Here is a 12,530-nt window from a genome sequence, read left to right as displayed (position 1 = left end):
CCTTAACAGCTGGTAGCAACTAACCCTCATCTTAGTGTGGAAGTTAAGCAGGACTGGGTTGTTAAAACAGCAACTGAGAAGACACTTTCATCTTGTGAAACTAACAAAATAATAAGACCTTACAAGCTGCTCCAGAATGTGGTCAGGGAAATAATTATGCGCATATATCAGGACATCCATGTGATATCTCTGCTCAGAGTCCACTAGTTAAAAAGGAGAACCCAAGTATAATTCAGATTGGTAATTGTCATTCAGAAAGTTCAACATGATACTGCCTTTCTCCAAATGTCTCTGCCCATCCTGTAAGATCTGACAGGGTCCCTTCATTTAAACAATGCTACCTTATGAGGTTCCCAGAGATGTGCCTTTTCTGTTGCCGTTCTTCGAATATTATTTTCCCAGAGGTCCAGTAGTAGAAAGGCATAACACTTCACTTTTCAAACAAGCCATGAACTGAAGTGTTTGCTCATATTGATGAGTGAGGAAAGATGAGCAAAAAATTTCTTTATGTACTTCCTCACAGCATTATTTACTTTCTATACTGTTTGCATTCTGATTGTTTTAGCAGCGTTTCAAAGCAACACTCCCTTGAGTCTCTGATTGGCAGCCATATAAATCTAACAAATGAATAAATAAATCTTGTTGCCAAGAAAATTAGAAGTCACATCCACCTAGTTCAGGGTTTCCCAACCTTGGCAATTTTAAGTCCTGTGGATTTCAACTTTCAGAATTCCCCAGCCAACCATACATGGATGCTGAAGCACAGCAGCTTTTTTTTAAGAGAAAAAGTTATCTTTCCTGTAGATCTTTTACTAAACTCTCTCTCTCTCTCTGTGTTTGTGTGTGTGTGTATGTGTGCATGTGTGTATACATATACACATCTTTTGAGAGCAGGCATCAGAATTTCATTTTTTAATGTGTGTCAAGTGTGTTCACAGAAAAAAAGGTTAAATAATAATAATAATAATAATAATAATAATAATAATAATAATAATAATAATAATAATAATAATAATAATAATAATAAGAAGAAGAAGAAGAAGAAGAAGAAGTTGGAAGGGACCTTGGAGGTCATCTAGTCCAAGCCCCTGCTAAGGCAGGAAACCCTATACCATTTCAGACAAATGGCTGTCCAGTCTCTTCTTAAAAACCTCCAGTGTTGGAGCATTCACCACTTCTGGAGGCAGGTTGTTCCACTGGTTAGTTGTTCTAACTGTCAGGAAGTTTCTCCTTAGTTCTAGGTTGCTTCTCTCCTTGACTAGTTTCCATCCATTGCTTCTTGTCCTGCTTTCAGGTGCTTTGGAGAATAGCTTGGCTCCCTCTTCTTTGTGGCAGCCCCTGAGATATTGGAACACTGCTATCATGTCACCCCTCACCCTTCTCTTCATTAAACTACACATACCCAATTCCAGCAACCGTTCCCTATATGTTTTAGCCTCCAGTCCCCCAATCATCTTTGTTGCTCTTCTCTGTACTCTTTCTAGAGTCTCGACATCTTTTTTACAACGTGGTGACCAAAACTGGATGCAGTATTCCAGGTGTGGCCTTACCAAGGCATTGTAAAGTGGTATTAGTACTTCACGTGATCTTGATTCTATCCCTGTTAATGCAGCCTAGCACTGTGTTGGCTTTTTTGGCAGCTGCAGCACACTGCTGGCTCATATTGAAGTGATTGTCTACTAAGACTCCGAGATCCCTCTCACAGTTACTACTATTGAGCAAGGTACCACCTATACTATACCTGTGCATTTGATTTTTCCTGCCTAAATGTAGAACCTTACTTTTTTCACCATTGAATTTCATTTTGTTAGATAGTGCCCAGTGTTATCTCACTTTATCTCATCTCATCTTACTACTTTATGAAAAATTTACACTAGTTAACTAAAGCCCAGTCTATGCCAGCCACCCTATTCAAATAATTATTATAAAGCGAACATAAGACCTAGCACCAAAGTTATCAAGGGGGATAATCATTTCCCGTGTCCTCAGCCTCCGAGACCCGCCAGAGAGACCCGCTTTGACCCTAAGCACTAAAATACTACTAACCTAACTCTAAACGTAGGACTGAACTACAAAACCGGGGCGCGGATCGATATCCACGTCTCAATAAGGGAGCCTACTCCCGAGAAAAGCGCATGCGCGATATTAGGCGCGCCGCCTTCGCGTGGGCCTGCCAAGTAAGGGCGTGGCGTCGCTCACCTCAGACACAGGAAGTGGAGCTCTTCCCCGAGGGAGTCCACCTCCGGGCAAGCGTTTCTCGCTTTGCGAGAGGGTCGCTTTTCCCTCGTGGCCCCCCCTTTTTTTTTCCCCCTGCGCTGCTGTTTCCGCCATGGCGGACGCTGAGCCGACGGCGGCCGGGCGGTCGCTCACCGAAGACGAAATGGCGGAGGTGAAAAAGGAAGTAAGCGAGCGAGGCTCCGGGTTGCGTGTAACGACGGCGAGCGCTCGGCTGGGGCGGGAGGGAGGGGGGAAGGGGGCGCCCCCTGCGTGATGATAAAGGAGGGGGTCCTTAAAGGGGGTGGTGGTGGAAGCGCAACGGTTGCCATGGCGTCGGCTCGTCAAGTTTCCGTATCGGGGCGGCGGATTGGTCGTTGGTCTTCGAGTGTCGCCGGCGCGGGGAATTCCGCCAGGTGTGGCCTTTCCTGCCGCTGTGACGTCACTCCTGCCTTGCGTGGGGGCTCCCTTAAAGCGGCCTCCCTTCTGCTGACAGGGAAGCTTCGAGCATCGCTGGCTTTGTCTCCATCTGCTGACAGCGGAAGGATGGAATTTGTTACAGTTTGGAGAGGGGAATAATAATAACAATAACAACGTTATTGATACACTTTTATTTAGCAAAGCGTGTTTCCTAGTCAGTGCGAGTTTTAAAATGGACAAATGAGGATTGAAAATTATTCGGCAGCAAATGAAAAAAAAGTACCTTTGTTCATGGCAGATGTTTTATAAGCAGGAGGCAAATCGTGATCTATTCAGAGGTCTCTCTTTGACTATTTGTGTTATTTACTAGATTTGTTTGCTGCCCGCCTCATCTGGGTGGGTTTACTACATTTATAGTAGATTTATAGTAGATTACCTAACATAATAAGTGGCTCAGTGGGTTAGGACACTGAGCTTGTCGATCAGAAGGTTGACAGTTTGGCGGGTCGAATCCCGAGTGCCGCGTAGCAGAGTGAGCGCCTGTTACTCGTCCCAGTTTCTGCCAACCTAGCAGTTCGAAAGCACGTAAAAAATGCAAGTAGAAAAATAGGGACCAGTACGGTGGGAAGGTAACAGCGTTCCGTGCGCCTTTGGCGTCTAGTCATGCCGGCCACATGACCACGGAGACGTCCTCGGACAAGCGCTGGCTCTTCGGCTTTGAAACGGAGATGAGCACCGGCCCCTAGAGTCGGAAACGACTAGCACACATGTGTGGGGGAACCTTTACCTTTACCTAACATAATAGCAACAAAACAAATTATTTCCTAATTTCCGTCCCCCCCTTCCTCCTTAAGGGACAAAGAGTTGTTGCCCAAAGCCTCCAATTTGAATTCTCAGCCATTTTAATTAAATGCATCAGCTAACAATTGAAGAGGCCGTTCAAAAGTTACTGGATGGACTCTGTTTTCGTCCCTATGTACTCTTAGAACAGGGGATCCTAAATTGTTAGCCATCACAGCTCCTTTTAGCATAATCTTAATGTACGTGCCTCTCATAAAAATCCAAACCCACCTAAATGGACAAAGAAAACAATGCAATGCAACTTTGTTTTTAATTATAAATTTTTTTAAAAAAGATTGTGCCTTCTCTATCACCATGTTACTCATTTGAAGCTAGTGTGTTTGGAAAGGGGGTTTATTGTAACAGTGTCGAACTAAGGTTCTTCACACCTCTCCTTAATTCTGTCTTACCTCCCAAAGGTAGGTACAGCTTACAGTTTGGGTAACTCTGCCCTAGAAGCTCCAGGTGGTGGTTATAGCACTTCTCCTCATATAATAATTGGGTCCTTCTGAGATAATAGATCAAAGAGAGCAACTAGCTCAAACTCATTCAGGAAACTTCGGTGACAAAGGATGGATTTTACTCTTGGTCTCCACAGTCTCTATTTCATATCATAACTGCTACACCATATTATACTTCCTTTCCATGTTCCTTTCATTCTTGTTCTTCCAGGCCCCTTTGGTTTCCTTAATGGATCAAAGTCTTCACCAAATTCTGCTTTTTTGTGTAGCGGATTCTCTGGAGTGCTTATAGGAATTCCCCTTGCTAGTATCTGAATGCTGCACATGAATGAGTCAGTAGAAGTTGGTTTTGCCTTTCTCCTATTTTTCTAGCTATAAAGAATAGATTTACAATATATAGAATATTCACTTTTTGTTAAAGATAAGTCAATTTCTCTTGTGATCTTTTAGATTGTATTTATTTTTTTTATATTGGAACAGTAGTCAGAGAATAATATATTAAAATTTTAAATAAACATATAAGAACATTAAATAATAGATTTAACTCCATTGTAACTTCCCATGCTTGACAGTCACCTTCAGTGCATTTGGGCTGACTCTTGACAGCCTCACACATCTGGCAACAATCACTTGTGCTCTTTCTCAGTGGCTACCTACCCGCCCTCCCTTGCTATCTGGCAGCAGCCCCCCCCCCCCCCCCGTCATCCCTGCCAAGCTCACACCACACCACTCTGCCCACTTACACCTTCTTGCACACTCCTCCACATGGCAGCAATCACCCAATTCTGGCTCTGCTGTATGCATGCCAGCCACTCCTCACTCACCCTCATCCAGCAGCAGCTACTTACCTGCTTGCTGGCTTGCTTGCCAGCTCCCTGGGACTTGTGACTTCCTAAATATTAAGACTTCCAGTTCAATTTGCTTGTTATTAATACAAAGAAGATCAAACAAAAATGGAGGGAGTATACTGGAATATTGTACAGTAGTGATGTCAACATCCAAGTTACCTTGGAAGCTATTCCTTACTTACAAGAATCTCTAAATATTAGACGATGAAGTTAGAGCACTGTTCTAATATTACCAAGTCAGAAGAGTACAGGAACTGATAGAATACCCATGGAAATACAGCAAGCAATGTTATTTGTAAACTACCCAGAGTCATCTAGATAGTGAAATGGATGGTATAAATTTGATTAATAAATATAACAGAAGAAGAATCGGTAAAGGTTCTAACCAAACTACACCAGCAAATCTGGAGAATGAAGGAGATTTAACTGGAAAAAACCCCCCACCAAGATTTGACTGAGTATGCAAACTATCACACAATATAGTCTTAATTTCACATGCTAGCAAAATAATGCTTAGGATCATCCAGTGTAGATTAGAGTCCTATGTAGGAGGGAGATGCCAGATGTTCAAGTGGGCTTTAAAAAAGGCCAAGGAACATGAGACATTGTCACTGATGCACACTAGAAAACTGAGAAAGCCAATAAATACAAAAAACAAGTCAGTATGTATGTACTTCATTGTTTATAGAAAGGCCTTTGATCATATTAATTGCATCAATCTATAGAATGTGCCTAGAAAAAAACAGGTATCCCAGAACATGCAAAATCTATATGTGGGTCAGGAAGCCTTGGCATGGATCCAACATTGTGAAACAAACTGGCTTCAGTTTGGCAAAGGAATTGGAAAAGTTGGAATACATTCAGAAATGTATCTGCCTTGAAAATAGCTCATGTTGAACTATATAGCAGAGTCAAACATTAGCACAGGAAATATTTGTATCATAAACTGTTTTATAATTTTTGTCATAAATGTCATATATGTTTTACAAAATTTGCCAAATTTCAATTCCATGAGAGTTGTATGTCCCAGATTTTGGATGTATTCTGTAAGTTAGTCCATTTGATCAACCTTAGTTCAAAAATTGTTGCTCTAGGATGCACTATTTCACCCAGTTAAATGAAATGACAGTTTTTGTAATATATAGAAAGTGTTGTTGTTGCTGTTGTTGTTAGTTGTGAAGTCCTGTCCAACCCATCATGACCCCATGGACAATGTTCCTCCAGGCCTTCCTGTCCTCTATCATCTTCTGGAGTCCATTTAAGCTCACACCTACAGCTTCAGTGACTCCATCCAGCCACCTCACCTGGTAGCCAGCCACCTGGTGGCCACCTAGTCACCTCATTTCAGCAACCAGGTAGAGTCACCTGGTGGCTGGAATGAGGTGACTCCATCCAGCCACCATAGAAAGTATAGTATAATATAAAGTATTTTAGAAGCCTTTACCTAAAATTGTGAACTTCCATTCCCTTTTAGTGTTAAATACTTATTCCTAATGCTTAGTATTTTGTGATATTTGATTGCTAAATTCAGTAATCTTTAGATTAGTACCATGAAACATTATCTCATGGCAGAGTTGAAATTTGAGTCTAAGACATGACACTCATTCTGGATAAGATACACTACTGCAAATTCTAACTAAAACTTATTTTTCAGGGATTATTTATCATTCATAGTAAATGCAAAGAATAATTTATACTTTGATAAAAGTTAATATTTTATTAATGTGCTGTTATTTTTATGCTAGGTTTTAGAACGATTACGCCGCTATCTGTGTGACAAAATAATTGCAGAAAGACACTTTGACTACCTACGTTCAAAGAAAATACTGAGTAGAGATGATACTGAAGAAATTTCTTGTCGAACCTCAAGTAGGAAAAAGGCTGGGAAACTGCTGGATTATTTAGCAGAGCATCCAAAAGGACTAGATGCATTGATAGAATCTATCAAATGTGAAAAAACGCAAAACTTCCTGTTAGAAAAAATAACTGATGCTGTCTTGAAAGCAAAAAATGAAAAACTTGAAAGTCTTAAAGGTACTGTTTTAATAACTGAATACTGTATATTTCAAAAGGGCTTATAAAATATGTAGTTACATAGCCTATTCCTATTTAGTTTTAACTTTGTTGCTATGAATTCTGTAAGTCGCACACAAGGTCAGTCAAAATAATTTGCCTGCCTTTGTATCAATGAAGGAGCAAAAATTTAGGAATAATGACATGTATTCAAAATAAGAGCCACACAACAACATAGCATTAAGAGAATGCAATCCTATTAGCTTAGTTAATGTTGTACATTGCATTGTGGTTCATTCAGAGTTGCAAGTAGCATTGGATTAACTTTTAATTTTCTGGCAGTTTTGCCCAGAAATATCACAAGGAGCCATTTTCTCTCCAGTGTTAAGTCAATTGGGGCAGTCCCCAGGAGTTGTGGAGCACAATGTCTCCACTTTGTTGATGGCATGAATAGAGTTTTGGTTTTTTCCCCCAAAAGAAGCTGTAGAGACATTGAAAGGTCCATGACTGGATGAGAGTGATAGATCTGAATTTTATTAAACTGGAAATTTTATGGATGGGTAGTTCCAAGTTCCTGACACAGACGGAATTGCTCTCTGTTCAGCAGAGAAAAAGTTTATAAAATAATTGTTTCTAAGATGCCAGGAATATAAAACTCATTACTACATAACCTTTGGTTAGTATGCCAGTAGTGCTGTTCTTGGACAAAAACAACTTGGTTTTTTTTTTATACCCCATGCACTAGTAGCTTCCTGTGCTATATATGGGTCTCCCCTTAAGCATCATCCAAAATTGCCACCAAATAACCCTATAGTTAAAATGCCTGCATTGGTCGCCAGTTTTCCACTTGGACAAGATTTCGTGTTAATAATGTTGATGTGGCAAAGAAGTGTTTTATAAATACTTGGCAACCTGATCCACAGGGCTATATAGGCAATCTGGATCATAACTAGGATTTCCAGACTTTTTCTTTCCAAACCATCTCATTTCTTCAAGAAATAACATTAGAGGTTATTTCTTAAGCTGAATTTTATTTATTTATCTATTAAATTTATATGCCACCCATCTCATTGTCAAGCGACTGTGGGTGGTTAATTTTGGGATAAAAATGCCACATAAATATGAAACTTCAAAAAAAAAGCAGTGAAGTTAAATAGATAAAAACATGTCAAAATGAGGCAAGTTATAGCAATAATTAAAATACCTTGTACAAGTACCATATCTGTAAGTAATCCAATATATATATATTTTTTTACAGGAACACGTTGTAACAACTGCATGGCCTCAATTTGTGAGGAGGTAAACAATCTTTCTAGATCGCAGTCAAATGACTCTAATTTTTTTGAAAAACAAAGAGACAGAGAAAACACCTACCTTCACCCAGAAGAATATAGCACAGCTGCTTTTGTGTCTGCCTCTTCTCTTCGTTCAATGAATTTGCCTATTACAGAGGTTGGAAACATGGAAAATTCAGTTTTCTCTACTCTTCCGGGACCTGGGGATCCTGGAGCACCTCCTGTTCCCACAGAATTGCAGAGTGAGCAAGAGGAAATATCTACCGCTTCCAGTGACACTCCCTTTCTACCTTTACGATCCCGCTCACTTTTTCCATAGTGGTGGTTTTGCTTGAATAACTTTAAAAAGATAATATGCTAGATGTTGCCTTACGTAATTTTGCAAAAAAAAAACGTTTCATCTTTTAAAATTTTCTTACCGTACTTGGTTGTATTACTTTTGAAAACTGAAAGTGTTTTCCATAAATATTCATGTTTAAGCAATCATGAAGCTGCTTGTATTATGCAAATTATAATACAATCCTGTACATAGACATTCAGAAGTAAGCCCCACTGATTGCAATGGGATTTATAGATAAGTCAATAGTGGCATTTAAAACCATTCTTGCTATATTGAAAAGCGATAGGGGAATGCTTAAAAGATGTCATATTTTTACACTTTAGTAAAAGTTTACTATATTCATTCAGTTCATCATGTCGGACAACTTCATTTTCTTCTTTCACAGTGGCAGACAAAATAATGGCTGAAATTATGTCACATTAGATTCCTGATTACAATACTAAAAGGTTTATCTAATTATGCGAATCACAATCACAAGGACAATTATTTGTCGTAGGGGAAACTCCAGATTGAATCTTGGGGTTATTTCTCTTACACTTATTACGTTGGAATAAAGTTTTCAACTGAGCAATTCCACTTATATTCAGAAAATATTGCAGTCTGTTTGAACAGAATGATCAGGAAGTAATGAAAACCTCAGCAAAGAGGGAAAGATACCTTCTGAATTACAGCATTATGACCATATCTATGAAGATTGATTGAAGTGCTGCTTGTTCACTGACCTGCTAAATGAGTGGTTCTTAACAACCAATCCTTGAAATTCTGGCTGTTTTGCAGCACTCCAGCAGTTACCTGAATGCAATCCAGGCACTCGGGAATTGGCCTTGATTTCCAACCATCACTGTATCCCACAGTCACGTGATTCCAGTTTGCTGCCTTCCTGCCTGCTTCTCACAAGCAAATTTGAGGAAATTGGCAGGAAGTTGGGAATTGCAATAATTTGATGTCCTTGCTTAATGTCCTGTGCAGTCCTTGTTTAACAGTGTAACTAGGGACTTCTGGAACTGCCAGTTAACTAAGCAGTGTAGTTATGTGATGAACTTTACAATTGCATCACTTGATAGAAAGTCCTAATTGCCGCTGTTAAGCAAGGGCTATCTTTTATTCTGAATGGTTGAATTCTCCAAGTTCACTTTTTAAAAACTATAGCAACTAAGAAATCCCTTTTGAAATTAGGGAGTTTATAAGATATTAGGCATTAAATGCATACTGTTCTTTAAGAATTGGAGGTTAAAGTATCTGTAGCATGATTACTTGACAGTAGGTTTCGTTGAGCTCAGTGGAGCTTACTTCTAGTGGATTTATTTAAGTGCACTTTTACAATTTTGAGAATATTTCTAAAGTGAAACTTCTCAATTTCCACGCTTATTTCTCAAGGTGAAGCAATGTTGTGTTGGATACATAATTTCTACTATGCCATCTCAGGGAGTACGGTATAAAATCATATCTCAAATTTTTTCCCTCATGGCTTGAATGAGGTGCAACCCTGTAAAGAAGAGATTCACTTAAAAAGCATATATTCTAGGTAGCCTAAAAGCATTTCTTTCTCTTCGTTTTTATCTTTTGCCATTTTTATTTCTTGGCCGGTAGGAAACAGTACTTTATATTAAATTCAAATTTTCCTGGCCAAAAGCAAAATGACTTCTGTGGGGCTTCTGGGACAGTAAAAGTTTTATTTAAAAAATGTTCTACAACATTTTGGATGAAACTGCAGCCAGTTATCTAATTTAATTAAGTAGCTTTGTGTTGCACATGTTACTTAGAAAAATATCTCACTGAGTTCTGTAGAACTTGTTTCCAGATAGACATGCATAAGATTACAGTCCAGTATTTTAAGAAGACTATATCTTTTGGCTTGCCTGGGCCGCATTGAATGAAGAGGAATTGTCTTGAACATATAAAATATACACTTAACGTATACTTAATGTATATAAATCACATAATGTTAAAAGTTATGACCTTGTGGGGTCACCTTACTAGCTGGGCAGGGCTGAAACCTGTTCTATACGAGTTCAAATTGGTGCTAGGTTATGTTACACAGTGCACTGCCCATGTTTCAGGACACAGATTTGTATCAAGCCTCAATCTAATTTAATTGATTTTTTGAGTCTCTTGTAATCTGACCATTTCTGTTAACAGTTTTTTAATTCAAGTGCTACCTCAGCTCAAACTTCCATGATGTTGTTTTGCAGAGCATGAACCTCTTTGACTACCAGCTGCAGATGTTGCCAAATTTATAAGAAAATACTGAATCCGTATACTTATGGACTGATTGTCCCTATTTCTTTGTCACATTTTCTTTAAAAAAATTCCTAGTGCCTTAGTATTGAAATTAGATCAGGGATTTTTCTCTCTATATTGTGCTTCATTTCATGTATGCCAATACCTGTGTGAATTATTATAGGTATATAATGAAAAATAACATACTGCTCTATTAAATATCTTTGGAAATCATTATATTCTTAAATCACACTTTTTAAATATATATATTTTATATAAAGCAATGTATTGAAAAAATATTTGGAAGTATGTGTTTACCGTTTAATTCTGACAAATATTTACAAGTGGGCAATCTATGAAGCATTTGTATAATAAACTTAATTGATTTTTTAAAAATAGTTTTCTCGATGAATTTCATGTCCTACTCTTGGCTTCTCTTCACCAATAGTCATGTACTTACAGTATTAGGAAGCATTTTTTTAATTAAGTATTTTACAAATATATTCAGAACAGGTCCTATGTTGCAGGTCCCCTTGTAATTTGAAACCCAATGATCTCTGGTCCAGAAACCCCTATCTGACTCATTTACAAGTAAATTCTATGTCAAATAGAGTATACTCATTATACGTTAGGAACATGCTCCTCTCCTTGAGTTGCTTTCTGTTACATTTATCAGATTCTTGAAAAATACCTTGTTGGCTATTTGTTGGAAGCAGGATACTCAGCTATGTGATATCATTTAAAACAGCAGGTATATTTTGGTTTTCTAAGGAAGAAACCCTCCCTTTAGAAAAACTGAATTAACAAAATGGATGTCTTGATTCTATTTAATAGTTCCCATGATTATTTTCTGATATCCATTTTCATTTTAAAAATGCCTCAAATATTCACAAACATCAGATAAGAGTAAAAATTTATTTAAGACTAATAAGGCAGAGTATTAGTAACAAAGGCCAGCTTTTCAAATATTTGTTGAATTTATTGTAAAATAGATGTTAATGCAAAATTTTACACCCGATTTATCCTATTAGTCATAATAATTCCTATAAATAGGAAATAGTGTGGGAAATACCTGCCAGTTTTATCTTCAATGTACTGTGGTTTCTGATAAATATATTAAAAAATACCAAAGTTTTCATTATGTGATGACTAAGTGGTAGTAAATAGAAAAGAAGCTATGAGATAACAGCCAATTTGTAAGCCTTCTATAATAAATGCTAGTAATCCCTCTGCATTTTTTCCTTTTTTTCTTTCTTTCCGTAACCTGTGTTCTTTTTCAGCAAACCCAAATTGACAGGAGGAGACTGTTGGGGAAAAAACAACAGATCTAAAGGGAAATGGTAATACTATATAAGAAAAGGACATATTGATAAAGGAAGTAGTGTAAAAGAAATGGAATTTTTTTTAGAAAGATATTGCTGAATATCCAGACTGGCTATAATTTTTAGCAGCGGTCCCTAATCGTTTTGGCACCACAGACCAATTTTGGAAGAAAAATTGTCTTCCATGGACCGGGGGGCAGGATGGTTTCACCTGCAACCTAGATCCCTTGTGTGCACAGATGAAGCTTCGCTCGCTTGCTTGCCGCTTGTGCAGCCTGGTATTAGTCTGTGACCTGTGGGATGGGGATCCCTGATTTATAGTATACTTCCTTATTCTAAATTATCTTTACTTTCTTTAAGAAAGTGTTTCTTTTAACTAGCCATGTTATACTCATGAATCTGCTGAGGGGATGGGTCGACATAGCATTACTACATGTTGTTGTTGTTGTTAGCTGCGAAGTCGTGTCCGACCCATCGCGACCCTATGGACAACATTCCTCCAGGCCTTCCTGTCCTCTACCATCTTCTGGAGTCCATTTAAGCTCACGCCTACTGCT

General features: G+C 38.4%; 1 protein-coding gene across 1 annotated transcript; it reads left to right on the top strand.

The window, feature by feature from the left end:
• Positions 1-2,224: 2,224 nt before the first annotated feature.
• On the top strand, positions 2,225-11,003 carry BCL10 (BCL10 immune signaling adaptor). Its single transcript, XM_081322650.1, has 3 exons — positions 2,225-2,401; positions 6,529-6,817; positions 8,055-11,003. The coding sequence occupies exons 1-3, from the start codon at positions 2,330-2,332 to the stop codon at positions 8,408-8,410; spliced, it is 717 nt and encodes a 238-aa protein (XP_081178776.1). The 5' UTR covers positions 2,225-2,329; the 3' UTR covers positions 8,411-11,003.
• The last annotated feature ends 1,527 nt before the right edge of the window (positions 11,004-12,530 follow it).

This window comes from Vipera berus (genome assembly GCF_964194415.1).
Source record: "Vipera berus genome assembly, chromosome: 3".
NCBI classification, from domain to species: Eukaryota; Metazoa; Chordata; class Lepidosauria; order Squamata; family Viperidae; genus Vipera; species Vipera berus.
The sequence above is the reverse complement of the archived record's forward strand: the minus strand, read 5'-3'. Positions and strand labels throughout refer to the sequence as shown.

What these genes read in the sequence shown, in the direction of transcription:
- BCL10 (XM_081322650.1), top strand. Translation starts at nt 2,330, where the DNA reads ATGGCGGACGCTGAGCCGACGGCGGCCGGGCGGTCGCTCACCGAAGAC. An exon ending in TGGCGGAGGTGAAAAAGGAA is followed by an intron (nt 2,402 to 6,528) that starts GTAAGCGAGCGA and finishes TTTTTATGCTAG; the next exon opens with GTTTTAGAACGATTACGCCG. An exon ending in AAAACTTGAAAGTCTTAAAG is followed by an intron (nt 6,818 to 8,054) that starts GTACTGTTTTAA and finishes ATTTTTTTACAG; the next exon opens with GAACACGTTGTAACAACTGC.